The 17854-nt window shown below is 35.7% G+C and overlaps 1 protein-coding gene and 1 non-coding gene across 6 annotated transcripts in view; both read right to left on the minus strand.

The window, feature by feature from the left end:
* Nucleotides 1-17854, minus strand: part of RABGAP1 (RAB GTPase activating protein 1) — a 154046-nt gene that overhangs the window by 122476 nt on the left and 13716 nt on the right. Inside the window, exons 1-3 of one of the 5 annotated variants that reach the window (XM_059410854.1) lie at nt 14847-14927; nt 3607-3890; nt 2837-2876 (exon numbers count right to left, since the gene is read on the minus strand). The exons of 1 other annotated variant lie outside the window; for it this stretch is intronic. Coding sequence is in view for 2 of the 4 variants with exons in the window: in XM_059410852.1 (XP_059266835.1) it covers nt 14847-14996 (150 nt within the window). In the remaining 2 variants the exon portion in view is untranslated. Of the gene's footprint in view, nt 1-2836; nt 2877-3606; nt 3891-14846; nt 15047-17854 lie in introns of those variants that run through there. 3 more of the 5 variants (XM_059410853.1, XM_059410852.1, XM_059410856.1) reach the window with 3 other exon arrangements.
* Nucleotides 8366-8473, minus strand: LOC132025235 (U6 spliceosomal RNA). Its single transcript, XR_009406499.1, has one exon. It is a non-coding gene; the product is annotated as a U6 spliceosomal RNA (small nuclear RNA).

Here is a 17854-nt window from a genome sequence, read left to right on the forward strand (position 1 = left end):
CTGAATTTTCTGTATCAAGCACACATTATTTTTATAACTACAGAGAACAAGTAACAAAAAGGTTATTTGGGAGAAAAAGAAAAGCAAGCATATTCAATTCCACTATATGCAATGCTCCTGACTTTGGGCCCTTTTCTTTTCGTCTCTCTACACATTACAGACTCAGTTCTTTAAGTAATTCTTAATCATTCTTTAAGGTTTTGCTAAATTGTTACCTACTCTTTGCTTTTCTAGGCATTAGGCTGTCATACAATTCTGTTCCTATCTATATTCTAGCACTTGATGAATTTTATCACTGATGACTGGGTTACTTATGTGTCTCCCCCATCAACACCATGATCCCCCTAATTAAACTGTGTGTTCATGGTTCCGTTACTTTGTTTGCTGAATAAAAGATCTGCATTAGAGGACAAAATCACCTGATACTAAAAACAAGTAATATTAGAAACTGAGTCAGAAGACTGGCTTAGGCAATTCTAAGTGAGGAGTGACTTCTATATCAGCTATTTTAATGCAGTTTGGCAACTTCTTTCCAACTAAAATAATGTCCATTGAATTTTTCAAGAAGAAAAAGATTAAAACTTTTTTTAAATCCTCTAACTGAACTTTCCACCAAAGAAGTACTCGCTCAGCAATGTACCCTCCAACCAATATTTACAGAGTATCTTTGGTTAAGAGATAAGGGTATAAGATTCCTACACAGGAGTCAGGTAAAGAAAATACACCATGTTCTGAATTTATGAGAAGTTCTCCGATTATGATGTGAGTTTTCCAAACATTTTATGAAGAAAAATGCCTAGATTTTTAATAACCACACCATTGCATAAAGCCTTTCTTTAAAAGGCTTAACTAAAGCATTGTCTTTTCCAAGAAGGCTTCTCAGACTCCTCCCCCAAATTGACATAGGTTTCCATCCTCTCTGTTCTATCACCCTTTGTTAATCTCTATTGTAGCATTTATCTGTTAATGTTGAAAATTAAATATAGCCAAATTATCTCTACAGCTCCTCCATCAAAAGGTATAAGTCAATTTCCCTAAACTCCAGAATCTGGACTGGCCATGTGACTTGCTTTGACGAATAAAATGTGGCAGAAGTGACACCATGTAATCTCTAAGCCTTTGCCTTAAAAGACGCATTGCCGCTTCCGTATCTGCCCTAGGACTGCCATGTTGCTGTGAAGAAGTCCAAGAAGACCAAATGAAAAGAAAGATTCAGCCATCCCAGTCAAGCCCAGTCACCAATGTATCAGATCAATGAAGTTACATGAACAAAAACAGGACCAGCAAAACTACCCATTCAATGGATAAAATCATGAGAATAAATGGTTTCAAGCCACTCAATTCTGACGTAATCTGTTACAAAGCAAAGATCAGTACAAACCACTTCAACAAGAATCTTAACAACGATCATCTACCCCAAGCTGTAAGCTTCCTGAAGATAGGAACCATATCCAATTTCTCTCTGCTTTCATTCAGCCTTTTAAGAGCTTCTCTTTGTCTGTGATATTTGCCAGTTTTACTGTCATCCTGATTGGGACTCACACACTGTTCCTTCAAGCTGGGGATCTATGTTTTACCACTTCTGGAAAATATTCCGCTATTATCTCAAGTAACTCCTTCTCTCCCATTCTATTTTCCACATAACTTCTGCAGATTTATTATGCAGATTTATTGATTTTCTTTTCAGCCATGTCTAATCTGCTATTTAACACATCAACTGCACCTTTAACTTCACTAGCTCTTATTTTCACTAAGTTTGCTTGGTCTTTTAGATAATTTTGTTCATTTCTAATATTTTCCAATTTTTCTTCAAATCTTCAATCAATTAAATCATATTTATCTTAAAAGTTATAGCTAATAACTCAAATGCTCAAGTTTTGACAAGATTTGATCCTGCTACAGTCTGCCTGTTCTTTGTTCTTTATAAATTTTGGATTATCTGATATTCTTTATCAGGGTAATCTGTGGGAATACCAGGCAGCCTGGGTGGCAGGCATGTCCCTCCAGAGTAGTTCTGCAATTGACTCTGTCAGGTGCCCTAGAAGTATTACCAACCCAGGAATATTCAAGTAGTGTAAATTCAAACCCCAAAAATCCCAAGGCAAGCCTATGGGTATAAATTCTCAAGACTCCCCTCCAAACCTGTGTCCATCCTAAGAAGACTTAAGCTAAGTTTCCTTATTTTCTTCCTGTGATTTTAAGTTATTTTTTCCAAGTCTATCCTTTCAATTAGGATGCATCATCCCCTGAAGGTGCTACATAAGGAAATCTCAGTTTCAACACCTTTCTCTGTAAAACCCAAAGCCTTATCTCTTACCCAACTTATCTATCAAAACCCATGCCTACTGGTCACGAAGAACACTAAAATCCCCCAGTCTAGCCCCAGTGTAAGCTTTTATGTACAGATCTGGCTTTCACTGTCCCTCTTTGCTTTTGTTCCTTTGGGTTTCTTTACTTTCTTATGAATATAGCTGTGAAAGGATGTTTGTATTTCACCCAGCTCTCCTAAATATTTTGTATTGGGACATTTTTGGATTTTCTAGGTCATCACATTTCCAAAAATGGGAGTTGTCAGCCTCAGTGCCTAAAAACAGCATTTGGTAGATTACTGGTTGTCAACTCAATATTCAACAAAACAATTAGGACTTCTGGCATGGAAGAATGACAGGATTTTAAATATATTTCCTAAATCCAATGCAATTTTAAAATACAGTAGTAGCTGAAAAAAACAGTTTCAAAAAAAAGAGTATCACTGAGCAACATGTTGCAGCAATTTCATCATACTTTACTTTAATCCCATAGACTGAACAATAATTCTATTACTTTCTTCACTTACCAGTTCTACATACAATACTCCAATATACTGCAGAGATGTACTGAAAATACAGAGAGGAAACATTTTAAATTTGTAGGGCATATTGCTCAATTTCCTGGTCTAAAAAATAGAACATTTCTTTTCAGTAAACAAGATAAGATGAGAGAGCAAGAAAAAAAGTTCTCTGGAGGAGTCCTGAGGGTCCTTCCCATTTACCATAAAAAGATTCATCAAATTAGAAACTGGAAGAGTAACTCAAACAGTACTTCAAAAATTAACAAGAAAATTTTCAAATGGAAGACACCCAAAAAGAGAGAAGATTGATCTATTTGCAAGTGTACTTGTTCATGCTATCTTCCTTCCTTTTACAGAAGCTGTTCCTAGGCTAATCCCTCTACTCACGCAATTGGAAACCCTTCTCCTTAATCAAAGACTTTGCTCTTCTCTGGTACTAGTAATGTCTTCCTCTTTAATGAATAACTCCTATTGGCGCATTTGTATCATAACATCTGTCACTGGAATCCCTATTCCTCTTCAGGTACCATGGTTTTTTTTCTTGTTCTCTTTCTTTTTAGCAAAAATCCTTAAAATGGTTGTTATACTACCACCACTTCTTCCTCACCTACCATTTACCACCCAACCCATTAAGAATGCTGCTAATAATCTAATCTCTCTCTTGAAAACAAAAAGCAAGCAAAAACAAAGACACCCTTCTTAAGGATCACCCAGGCCTCTATCCTGTCTTTTTTCAGTCACCATCGAAAGCAACCTCTCAGCAGAATCTAACATACCTGGTTATTCCCGCTCTCTTGAAACACTTTCTTCATCTCTTTTCAAAGGCATTCCAATCTAGTTTTCTTTATATCTAGTTATATCTTCTCAGTCTTCTCTGCTGGTTTCTCTTCATCTCCATCTCTCAATGTTGAAGTACTCCAAGAATCAGTTCTTCACTCAACTCTTCAGTTTCTATGCTCACTCTGTGGGTGATCTCATCTAATCCCATAGCTTTAAATACCATCTATATACTGTTGATGACAGCCACAGTCGCTCCGGAGGATCAATCTCATATAATCAACTACTTGACATCAAGAAATGGACACATAATAGTCATCTCAAATTTAACATGTTCAACTTCTGGTCCCTCTAACCCAATGCTGGTCCTCCTTCCATTTAAATAAATGGCACCACCATATATGTAACAGCTCAGGCCAAAAATTAAGAACCATCATTTATTTCTCTTTGCCTCAAATCCCACATCTAATTTGCCCACCCTATTAGTTCTACCTTGAAAATATATCCTGAATCAGACCACGTTCACCTTCTAGTCTTAAGTCAACATTCTCTCTCCCTTTAATGAATGAAACAGCCTTCTATCTAATCTTTTTGCTATTGGTGTTGCCTCTTGATTGCCCATTCTCCATGGAGCAGGCCAGATATAACTCATAGTTTTGAGTATATTCACAGGTTTGTGCAACCAACACCAAAGTCAATTTAAAATGTTTTCATCACCTCAAAAAACAAAACAAAACAAACCAAAAAATCCCAAAACACCAAAACTACCACTGTTAGGTTTCAACTCTTCTTTCCCCTAATAACTCTAGACCTAAATAAGCAACAACTAACTGATCCTCTGCCTCTGAAGATTTGACTAATCTAGACAGTTCATATTAATGGAGCCATGTAATTTCTGGATTTTTGTGACTTGACTGTTATTTAACATGTCTTTGAGGATCATCTATGTTGTAGCATGTATCAGTACTTCATTCCTTTTAAAGATGATAAACATAATATATATAATAAAATATTTTAAATAATTGTATACCACATTATCCATTTAGTAGTTGATAAACATCTTTATCTTACGTCTTTCTTCCTTTGTCGCTTATGCTTTTGGTGTGGTATCAAAGAATCCACTGACAAATCTGAAGTCATGAAAATTTACCCCTGTTTCTTCTAAGAGCTTTACACTGAAGTCTATAATCCATTTTAAGCTAATTTTTGTATATGGTGTGAGGTAAGGGTACAACTTCATTCTTTTGAAAGGTGCTATTTAGTTGTCCCAGCACAATTTGTTGAAAAAAAAAAAAAAAAAACAAGACAAAAAAACCTATTCCCAACTGAATGGCATTAGTAAACCTTGTCTCAATCAGTGGACCACCGAAATGATTCTATTCTCAACTCTCAAATGTATTCCAATGATCTATATGCATATCTTTATGTCAGTACCACTGTCTTGATTACCACTGCTTTATAATAAGTTTTGAAATTACAAAGTTTGAGTCCTCCAACTTTGTTCTTCATTTTCAAGATTACTTTGGCCTATTCAAAGTCCCTTGAAATGCAAAATGAATTTTAACAACTGGCATATAAACATCTACATGGATGTTACCTAGGATTCTAATAGATTGCAATGAAAATGCAGATCAGTTTCATGAACTCTGTATGAATTTCCATCTACTGAGCTCTTCTTTAATTTCTTTCAACAATGTTTTACAGATTTCAAAGTATAAGACTTTCACTTGTTTAACTTAACACTATTTCATTTCTTCTCTTTTTTTGAAGTAGATTCCACATCTAGTATGGAGCCCAATGGGGGGCTTCAACGTGCAAGATCAAAACCACAGCTGAGATCAAAAGTTAGACACCGATCTAACTCAGCCACCCAGGTGCCCTTAGTTCATTCTTTTTCATGCTATCATAAATGTTTTTTCATTGTTATTTTAAGATTGTTCATTCCAGGTGTATAAAAAATTGAACTTTTTGTATGTTGATCTTGTATCCCGTAATATTGCTGAACTTATTAGTTTTAATAGGTTTTTTTCCCCCACATTTCATAGGGTTTTCCATATATAAATTCATGTCAACTGCAAACAGAGTTTTTACTTCCTTTTTTCCAACCTGGGTATAATATTTTTGCATGCCCAACTGCCCTGGTTGTACAATGGTGAACAGAGGCTGCAAGTGCAGACACCCCGGTCTTGAGTCTGAACTAAAGGGTAAGAATCTATTCTTTCACTAGCATGAATGATTCTTACTGTTGAGTTTTTCATAGATACTATTAATCAGGTTGAGGAAGTTCTATTCACAATTGATTTATTTTCTACATTTCTTTATTTTTATAAAAAGGTGTTGGGTTTCATCAAACATTCTTCCTGTGCCTACTAAAAATGATCATGTGGTTTTGTTTTTAGTTCCATCAATATGTTATATTACATTCACAGATTTTCAGTTGTTAAACCAACTTACATTCTTGGGATAAATCCCACTTGATCATAGTATGTAATCCTTTTCATATACTGCTGAATTAAATATCCTGATATTTTGTTGGGGACTTTCATGTCCATATTTTAAGATACTGACATATAGCTTTCTTGTGATGTCTTTGTCTTGATGCATTGGTACAGTGGCACCCTCATAGATTTAGTTATGAAATATTCTCTCCTTTTCTATTTCTTGGAAGTTTATAAGGAACTGATATTCTGATTTAAGCATCTGGTAGAATTCAGAAATAAAGCCATCTAGGCCTGAGCTTTTCTCTGTGGTATATTTTTTGTTACTAATTCAACTTCTTGTCAAAGGTCTATTCACACTAAGTCTCATTAGTATTTTTCTACAACTGTATCCATTTCACTAAGTTCTTTAATTTCTTGGCATATTACTATTCCTAATAAGCCTTTATAATCCTTTTTAAGTTTGGCAGTAATGCCCCCTCTTTCAGTTTTAATCCTAGTAATCTCTCTTTTTCTTGGTCAATCTAAGGTAATGCTAATTCTGTTGATCGGAAAGAAACATGTGCTCGTTTTATTGATTTTTCTCCATTACTTTTCTATTTTGTTTCACTGATTTCTACTCTAATCTTTTGTTCCCTACTTTGGCCTGTTCTACACTTAGTTTGCCCTTCTTTTTCCAATGTCTCAAGGTGAAAGATGAGGTTATTGATTTGAAATTTTCCTTCTTTCATAATATAGGAATTTACAGGCAGAAATTTTCCTATATACATTTAATAAGCTGTATCCCATACTGCCTGCTTTTTTAGTATCTAGTGAATATTTTCTAATATGCATTGATATTTCTTTAATGTGTGTATATCACTTTAGTAGTTGTGGAACTTGCCATGCATGTCTTAATTTGTTAGAATCATGTTCTAATTTATACTACCTTAATTGTAGTAAGATACAAAAAATTATTCAAATATAGCAGTATTTCCCCATGGTATTATTATACATACTGTATCCATAAATATTACAAACCAACACATTTTATAATTGTTACTTCATATAATTGTGTGTCTTCTAGAAAAGATGAGAAAATATGTATTTATTTTGTTGTATTAATTTTATCAATCCTAGTCCTCTTCATTTGCTTTTGTAGTTTTGAATTACCATATTAAGTCATTTCCTAAGCTATAATACAGCTCTGCTCTAACCTACCTTGTTTTTTTTTAATGACTGGCAAATAAATCATATATCCGTATATAATGGGGTACAATATATGTACATTATGAGTACATCTTGTATATATAACACAAAAGAAGAAAAATGTATTCATACTGTCTTTATCGTTACACAATTATCCTTACTGGTGCTACGGATTAAAATTATTTGGGGTCACTTGCTTCTAGCCAGAGTAACGTCTTTCAGTATTTCTTGCAAGGTGGTTCTGATAGCAGTAAATTGTTTTTATTTCAAAATATCTTTATTTCATCTTCAGTTTTGACTAACAGTTTTGCTAGGATTCTTGGTTAACAGTTTTTTCTTTGAACACTTTGAATATGTCATCCCAATGGCTTCAAGCTTCTGCTATTTCTGCTGATAAGTCAGCTATAAATCTGAGGTTCCCTTCCAGGAAATGAATCATTTTTCTTTCATTACTTTTAAGATCTCCCCCCGGAATTTGGTTTTCAACATTTTACTAAGATATACCTTTTTGTGGATCGGAGTTTATCTTACTTAGAGTATGGTGAGCTTCTTAGATATGTATTGCTTTTTAATAAATAAATGTGGGAACTTTCAGATATTATTTCGTTAAATATTTTTTCTTCTCATTTTCTTCCTCTCCTTCTGAAATACATACAAGGATGTTATTACACTTAATAACATCTCATTTTTCTGTAGTTTTGTTCATTGTTCATTCTTTTTGTTCTTTGGCTATTTCTACTGATCTTCAAGTTTATTAATTCCTTCTTTTAAGAGTGGTTGGCTGGCTCAGTCTGTAAAGCATGTGACTCCTGATCTTAGGGTGGTGAATTCAAGACCACACAGTAGGTGTGGAGCCTCTTTAATAAAAAAGTAAAAATAATAAAATAAAAATAACAAAAATTGTTAAATTCTTTCTTTTAAAAAAACATATTTGTGGGGTGTCTGGGTGGCTCAGTGGTTTAAGCCTCTGCCTTCGGCTCAGGTCGTGATCCCAGGGTCCTTGGGTTGAGCCCCGCATCCCGCTCCCTACTTGACAGGAGGGCTGCTTCTCTCCCCCACTCCCTCTGCTAGTGTTTCCTCTCTCACTTTGTCTCTGTCAAAGAAATTTTAAAAATCTTTTAAAAAATGTATTTATTACAGTATGTAATTGATGTACATTATATGTCATCTTTGCACAAGGGCCATGTTAATCATCTCTGTATTGTTCCAATTTTAGTATGTGTACTGCCAAAGCAAGCACATGTACATTCAAATGCACATAATTTAAATGTGCACTTTGGTGAATTTTGGCATATGCACATACCACAATCAAGGCAGTGGACATATCCATAATGTCCAAAACTCCTTGCACTCCTCTGTACTCCCATTCTTTTTTAAAAAACATTTTTTTTTAAAGATTTTATTTATTTGACAGAGAGAGTTACAGCAAGAGAGGGAACACAAGCAGAGGGAGTGGGAGAGGGAGAAGCAGGCTCCCCACTGAGCAAGGAGCCTGATGTAGGACTTGATCCAAGGACCCTGGGATTGTGGCCTGAGCTGAAGGCAGATATTTAACAGACTGAGCCACCCAGGCACCCCTGTAATCCCATTCTTCTTCCCCATCCCATCATCATACCCCCAGGCAACCACTGAACTGCTTTCTGTGACTCTAGGTTTTGCATCTCCTAGAATTATATACAAATAAAATGTGCAATATGAGCTTTTGGTGTTGGGGCGGGGCGGGTCTGTCGCCTTCCACTCAGCTTATTTTGATAGTTCTTCACGACTGTGGTAACATTTCGCTTTTTAAAATATTTTAAACCCTTCTCCCATTTTATTTGTTATGAAAAATCTGTGGGTCTCTATTTTTTATGTATTTTTCCAACTTTTTTGAGACTTAATTGAAATAAAAACGTTGTTTAACGTGATTTGATGTGTGTACATGTTGTGGAATGATTACCACAATAAGGTTAATAGATCCAACAACTCACACGATTACCATCTCTGTGTGTGTGTTGAGAACATTCAAGATGTATTCTCTTAGGTACTTTCAATCAATTATGTAATATAGTATAGTTAACTATAATCCCAATGCTGTACATTACATTCCCAAAACCTCATAAATGCACAACTGGAAATTTGTACTCTTTGACCAACGTAGTATTTCTCCCACCATCACTTCCTGCCCCTGGCAACCACGATTTTTGGCTCAGATTCCACATTGTGGAATGTTAAATATGTTTTCTGTTGTTGTTTCAAGGTATTTTTTATTTCTCTTTTGTTTTCTTCTTTGATTCACTGGTTCTTTGGGAATATATCGTTTAATTTCCAAATATTTGTGATTTTCAAATTTTCCTCCTTTTATCAATTTCGAATTTCATACCTCTATAGTCAGAAAAAAGATATTTAGCATAATTTCAGTCTTCAAGTTGCTAAGATTCGTTTTGTGACCTAACATATGATCCATCCTGGAGAATGTTCTGTGTATGCTTGAGAAGAGTAAGTATTCTGTTGCTAATGATAGAATGTTCTATATATGCCTGTTAGGTCCATTTGGTCTATGGTACAGTTCAAGTCCAATGTTTCCTTATTAGTTTTATTCCTAAATGATCTATCCATTGTTTAAAATAGTTTACTAAAGTTCCCTATCATTATCGTATGGTCTATTTCTCCCTTCAGATCTGTTTCTTTTGCTTAATATATTTAGGTACTCTGATGCTCAATACATATATATTTACAACTGGTACATCTTTTTGATGAATTGACCCATTTTTCATTATATTATTCCTTCTGTCTCTTCTTATAGTTTTTGACTTAAAGTCTACTTTGTCTGGTATCAATTCAGATACCCCTGCTCTCTTTTGGTTTCCACTTGCATGGAACTGCTTTTCCACCTCTTCACATTGAGTCTGTGTATGTCCTTAAGGCTGAAATGAGTCTCTAACAGGCAGAATATAGTGGGGATCATATTTTTTATCCTCTCAGACACTATGTCATTTGGGGAATATAATTCAATTGCATTTAAAATAATTATTTATAGGTAAGAACTTATAATGCTGTGTTACTGTTTTCTCACTGATTTATAGCTCCCTTGTTCTTTTCTTCCTTTCTTGATGTCTTCCGTGTGAAATGAAGTTTTCCAAAGTGGTATACTTTGATTCCCTTACTGTTAGCTTTCATGTTATCTATTGTAGGTTTTGCTTTATGGCTACCATGAGGCTTACATAAAATATCTTAATATGTATTACTCATATAACAGTGTATTTTATATTTGTAACAACTTCAATCATATATAAACACTCCACCCTTCCCCCCACAATATTTTAGGGTCTTGGTGTAAAAATGTAACTTTTTATATTGTATATTCATTATCACTATAGTTATTTTTAATATCTTTGTCTTTTTAACCTTTATACTAGAATTCATCAACACACCATCTTACAGTGTAAGAGTATTAGGATTTTGACTACATACTTACCTTCTTCAGTTTTATACTTTCATATTTTTCATTTTATTAGTTAATATTCTTTCATCTCAGATTGAAGAACACCTTTCAGAATTTTTAGTAAGGTTTGGTGATGATTGATTCCCTTAGTTGGATTTGGGAATATCTTTTCTCTCCTTCATTTCTGAAGGACAACTTTGCTGAGTAACACATTCTTGGTTGTTTGTTTGTTTTGTTTTTTTTTTTCCTTTCAGCACTTTGAGTGTATCATCCCACTCTCTTCTGGCCCGCAAAGCTTCTGCTGAGAAATCTGCTAATAGACTTATGGAGACTCCCTTGTCATGTGATATTTTTTCCCCCCCTTGCTCCTTTAAAAATTGTCTTTTACTTTAGACAGTTTTATTATAATGTGTCTTGGGAAGAATTGCTTTGGGTTGAAATCTTGGGGAAACCTATTAGCTTTATGAACTCAAATGTCCAAATTTCTCTCCAAATTTGAGAAATTCTCATGCATTAGGTCTCTATAACCTTTCAACCCATTTCCCCCTCTCTTCCTCTGGCACACCAATAAATGCAGAGATTATTTTTATGGTATACCATGGTTCATGCAGGCTTTCTGCACTCTTTTGCATTTTTTTGTTTTCGAACTAGATAATATTAAATAATCTTTCTTCTCCTTTGTAATAATTTCTTCTGCTTGATGATTTCCATCTCATTTGCTTTCCCTAAGGTGGCGATGACTGCTCAAGCATGTGGTTTCTCTCAATCCCACAGAATCCAGTTTCTATGCATGCTCACTGGCCATCTGCAAAGATTCATTCTGACCATTCCTGTCCTCAGCAGCATGCACAAGAAGGCAGTAACTGGGGGTGGGTGTGTCTGGGTGAGCTGCACAGAGCTTGGTGGTACCCATAGCCCAGCTGAAGTGATCAGCAGGGGAGACAACCTCATGAACAGACTTCCTGATAGAGTTCCCAAAGCAGTTAATAAAATGTGTGTTCCTCTCATATGTTCCATTCTCAGCCTTAGCTAGTGTTCTCCCAGCAAGACTGTCCACCCCCAAGTTGTATAGTTCATAACCCAATATTCTGGAAGGAGTGAGAAAGAAATGGGTTTTGGGAGTATCCCACACAGCTGGGGAATCCAGCACTTGCTCTCAATTTCCCACATGGAGAAAATCATGGGCAGAGAAAGTCTCTACTGGCATTGAGCTGTGCTATCTTGGGGGAAAGGTGACACAGGTAAAGTAAAACAGCTCCTTTCACAGTCTTCAATGGATCCAATCTTGGATGTTTTTTGGTCCAAGCATGCTGAAACCTGATAGACCCCTCGACTTCCACAAAGGCACTCTGGTCCATGACTGACTGTCTAAATCAGTGTTCTTTGAGGGTAGGATGGTAGTAAAGTTTATCCTAAAACTCCTGAAAACACCTTTCATTAATTCTTTTGCCAGTTGAAATTTACTGTTGATCCCCTCTAGTGAATTTTCGGTTTCAGCTGCTGTGCTTTTCCACTTCAGAATTTCCAACTGGTTCCTTTTTTAATAATTTCTATCTCTTTAATGATATTCTGTATTTGATACGACACTGTCATCATACTTTCCTTTATTTCTTTAAGAGAGATTTCTTTTAGTTCACTGAACTTAATGGCTACTTTGAAGAATCTATGTATTAAGTCCAACATGCCACTCTTATAACCAGTATCTACTGTCTGCTCTTTTAAAAAAAAAGGACATACGGGTTATTTTTTCATGTTTCTTTGCATGTTTCACAATTTTGTGTTGGAAACTTGGTATTTTAGATAATATATTGTACCAATTCACAGTACTGGTCTCCCCACTCTGGGACTTGTTATTTTTTTTATGCTTGCTTGTTTATTTAGTAGCTAGGTAGCTTATTTCCCTAAATTCCATTCCCCTCATTCCTATACTGTTAAACCTCTAACTTGCTCCCCTGGAGAGATGTGGCTTTGCCTATAGTAATCCTAAAATGAGAGCAATTTTGAAAGAGTGCTTGGACTCCTTCTCTGACCACCATAGATGTTAAACTCCACTAATTATGGCCAACTGCTCTATAGTTTTCAACAATGCACTTGGGTATAAACTACTCCACAGAATAAACTAACCAAACTGACATTACTTTGAAGGGAGTTTCAGAGGTCCATGTTAGATCTGTTCTAAGAGTCAGTCTCCTCCCAGTAAACCTATACTTAAATCTATATGTTCAATCAATCTATCAATCTCCTCTCCAATTACCTTTCACCACAAGGTCTACTGTTTTTGAGAGTACCCTTAGGCTTGAATTTCTCTACACTCTACTGTAAATAAAGTCAGTTTCTCTGGGAAGGGATTAGGAGCTGTTTTATGACACCCTTCTCACTACAGGGAAAATCTGAGAGCCACGGTCGTGAAGTTAGGAGATGGAACAATAGCATGTTTTACCCTGAGTGACATCCCATCTTTAGAAGCTGAGTACATGGTGGTTGTAGGTGGTATAGTAGTCTCAAGTCTTCTTGGTTTGTCTGTACTGGTGGGGAACCACTATTTTAGAGGCTAGGGCAATTGGATGCTCAGTATTCTAAGTAGCACTGTGCCCAAAGGAGAGCCTCTATCCCAAGAACAAGGGCTGGGCAAAAAAAGGGCACCCCCCGCCCCCAATCTCTGAGTCACACTTGGCTAGCAAAATGTAGCTGGAGGCAGGATGAGAAATGCAACTGCCCTGTTATTCCCTGGAAGATAGCCCTCCAACTAGGAGTCAGGGGCAGGGGTCGGGTGAGAATCCTGTCTTCTTGATTGCACTGAGAATGGGGTTACCATTTTGCTCAGCTGGGAGAGATGAGGGAAGCAATCTCTCTTGGTTCAAATACCACAGATTCTTTACCAAATTTTAGTAAATTTCCTTGAATAAATGTTTCTTTACTTGCTGTATACCCTTTAGAACATTTCCAAAGACTGTAAATCATTGTTTGTTTTAATCACTGCCACCAATTTTGCTAAGGAGCAGGTCCACACATCTCCTTATGCTGCCATGCTAGAAGTCTCTATCAGCCAGTGAGCTTTTTAAAATGCAAATCAGATTATGCCCCCATTGAAAACTCTCCAAAAGATTCCTTCACACTTATAACAAAGTCCAAATTTCTCCTAAGCTCTACAAAGGTCTACATGATGCAGGCTCAGCCAAGCACTGGATATCAGTTTACCACTTTTTATTTCCTTTAGTCACTCTGCTTTAATCTCTGTCCTAACAACGGTGGTCCTCTTCAGGATCTGTCTTCTGTTCCCTTTAAAAAGCTCTCCTCCTGGATTTCTCCTTGGCCTTCTTCCCCATTTCATTCAGGTCTCTGCTCAAATGTCATTTCAAGACATTCTCTATAATAGTACCTGCCCTTTCTTCTTTATCCATGTATCCCACTCTGATTTTCTTCACGGCACCTAAATTTATGTAACCTATTCACTTTCTTATGTGCTTAAAGTCTGTTTCCTCCATTAGAATAACAACTCTTAAGAGGGTAGGGCGCTTTGCAATCTTATTCACCACTGTATCCCCAGTATTTAGTACTTGGCACACAGTCAACACTCAATAAAAACTTGAATGAATAAACTTAAACACGAACTGAAATATTTTTAAAGCAATTTACATTAAAAAAAAGCGATTTACATTTTAAATGGCATTAACAGTGTTCTTCCTAATATTCATAAAGACAATGATTAACAAAGTATGGGAAAAAAAGTAAAATAGTTGTTCATCTGGCTTAGAAAATATAAACAAACAAAAATGGCCAATATCAAAGTATTTAATATTGTTTCAATAATCCTAAAATTTATTTTTATAAATTACACTGCTGACCTGCCCTTGCTTTTACACTACATATGCCAGAACCAGAAGAAATAATCATCTCTAATTTAATGAGAAAATAAAACCAATACTAAGGTCATAAATATTTCTACTATGACCACTAGTTTTCACAATTGGGGTACTGGAAGACTTAGAAGCTAATCAAATTGAAAATCCTTAATCAAATATAAATTCATCACCATCACTAATTATAAATAAAAGACTTTACTATTAAAAAAGTTAGGACACTATTTCCCTTTTTTTAGTTGCACTCCATATACCTTCCTATTATAGGCCAAGTTTTGCAATGAGCCTAGCAAGGCTAAGCAAAGGAATCTTAGGTTATGGAGTTTTACCTTGAGTCCTGTTTTCTCGTCATCACTTCCATTATTTGTAGATGGTGTCTCATCTCCTTGCCTGGAAACCAAGACAAAATCTTCACTATTAAGAGTAGAAACAGAGTCTGAGGAGACACTGATTTTTCCAACAGAAGCCTTGTCATCCATGACTCAAGAATGAAGCTCAACTCATGAATGATTAAATATTCTAAAAATGCCTGAAAAACAAAAACCATAAAGATACTCATATAGAATGTCTGCCAGATATTCAGTTATGCTCTAATTCTTACAAAATACATAAGGAAAAACTTAAAAAAATACTTTCAAAATCTCTTCCCAAGACTTTCACTACTTACAACTTAGGCTTTCTATTCCAGATAATAAAGGAATTTGATGCTATTCAGGGCCAAGATATTTCAGATTAAAAAACAAATAAATGAAACAGATTCCCTTGAGAATAACTTCCTACCTACAGTGATTTTTTTTTTTGGCATATGTTACGACTCTATTGTTAGACCTCAAAAACTATTATAAAGTACTAAACTTCTGTTTTCTACCCTTTGATTTGTAAATCTATACACATAAATGAAATTGAAAGCACACAGGACAATAACTAAAGTTTTTCTAATGTTACTGATCCTTGAATTTAAAATATTAGTAAGATGCTTTTAAGAAATAAAATTTCATATTCACACTCAAATAAATTCAAGACAGAGCAAATTCCTTACATAACAAGAAATCAGAAATCCATTAAAAACTCAAATCTTCCCATCCCATGGTTTCTTAGAATTTAACTCAACATAAACATTATCAGTAAGTTTCATGCCAAAAATTCCCAGCAAGAAGTATAAAAATATGTCACTTATGAAAAGCCACTCAATTATTTATGGACTACTGGAAAAAAACTTAAACTCATCTACCATTCAAAAACCTGGTTCTGAATACTTTATGGCAATGTTCCCATTTGGTTGCCAAAACAGCAACAAACAATGCAACATACTCAGAAAGCTGTAACCAATAAACAGTAGCTCTCGCTCTGTGCTCATCTTGTACCCCAAAGAGGTAAAAGTGCTGAGAGTCTATTTAATCTCTCCAATTAACAAATCCTGACTTATGCTTTGTGTTTTTAACTGAACATATATTTATTGAGCATACACCATGTGCCAAGCACTACTTTCCCTTCAAAGGCTCAAAACTAAACACCTGGCAGCAGGAATTACACAATCCCTGAGTATAACCATTAAACAGACAAGAAAATGGCAACCCCAAAAGAAGGTAATTTACCTAGGCATAACTAAGGATGGAACCCTTACTTCTACTACTTACTGCTTCCTATTTAAACTAATTTCCTTGTTTAAATGGCTATCATAGCTTTATATTTCATAGGACTAAATTTAGATGTATACTGTGGCATTCAAAGACACTTTAAAATGTATTTTTTGAAAACTTTCTCTAATGTAGTTTTGCTTCATCCATTCAGGCAATACTCACTAAGTGTCTAGTATATAAAGAATAATACATGGTAAATGAGAGAAAATAGAATCTTGCTCCAAAGGAATGTACAGAACAGAGGCACAATGAACAGGTTACGAGGTACTGATTTAGGGTAAAGAAAACTATGGGAACATGTTTAGAGAAGGACCTAGACACTAAAAGTTAAGGAATATATTCACCTGAAACTAGTAGAATATTGTATGTCAATTATACTTCAATAAAAAAAAGAAATTATTAGAAGAGGTAATGTCCTTACTAAAGATATATACTTTTTTTTTTAAGATTTTATTTGCTTATTTGACAGAGAGAGAGACAGCAAGAGACAGAACACAAGCAGCAGGAGTTGGAGAGTGGGAAGCAGGCTTCCCGCTGAGCAGAGAGCCAGATGCGGGACTTGATCCCAGGACACTAGGATCATGACCTGAGCCGAAGGCAGACGCTTAATGACTGAGCTACCCAGGCGCCCCAAGATAGATACTTTAATAAATACCCATGTATTTGCCCTTATTGGATCCTCTTACTAAAGTGGTTTCCTTGCTTTTGTACTCCATCAACTCCAACTCATCAATTCATGATCTAACTCCTTTTCCTAGTAGCCTGCCAATCCTCATCCCAGAACCAAGTAAACTGCTTGCCTTATTTCTGCTCCTCTAACATTTTACATTTTTATAGCACGTATTATGATGTATTACAATTTGATGGTAACTGCCTCTTAATTTAATCTTCACATCATTTATTACACAGATAAGGAGATTGAGACCTAGACTGAGGTGTAACTTGTTCAAGATAATGGCTGTAATGTAAGGTGGTTAGAGGCAAAGGCAAAAATTTAACCCAGTTATCTGTTATTCCAGAAGCTATGCTCTTTCTGTCAGATTATGATACCTTCCCAATGCCACGAATCTGGGCCCAGTCCCAAAACACTCAGTATTGGGTAAAGAAATCTTTATCTTTTATAGAACATGCTCATACTTCAGGCAAGGCTCTTCATGCTTAATTAGATTTCCATTCTTTTAAATTGTGATTAATAGCAGAATGCCTCAGAAAGTTCTCTAAAGCTATGATCTGAGACACTGACTACTTTCTATAATACTGTAGACTCAAAAAATAATATACTTTGGTATTTAAACACTACGGAACTGAGAAGACTTGGCCGACTCCAAGTTCAACCTATTTCCTTTGAGGAGGTGATAGGAAAATACACTTTATAAAATACTATTTGTTTTGGCACCTGTAAAAAAACTGAATCACTAAGTGGGGATGAGGTTTATCAAAACATGAAGTAGTACAGGAAAAGTTAAACAAGACTCCCCTCCTCTGGCCTCCACAATAAAGAGGTATCCCAGAGCGCCTGGGTGGCTCAGTGGGTTAAGCCGCTGCCTTCGGCTCAGGTCATGATCTCAGGGTCCTGGGATCAAGTCCCGCATCGGGCTCTCTGCTCAGCGGGGAGCCTGCTTCCTCCGCTCTCTCTGCCTGCCTCTCTGTCTACTTGCGGTCTCTCTCTGTCAAATAAATAAATAAAATCTTAAAAA

Source organism: Mustela nigripes, chromosome 9 (genome assembly GCF_022355385.1).
Source record: "Mustela nigripes isolate SB6536 chromosome 9, MUSNIG.SB6536, whole genome shotgun sequence".
NCBI classification, from domain to species: Eukaryota; Metazoa; Chordata; class Mammalia; order Carnivora; family Mustelidae; genus Mustela; species Mustela nigripes.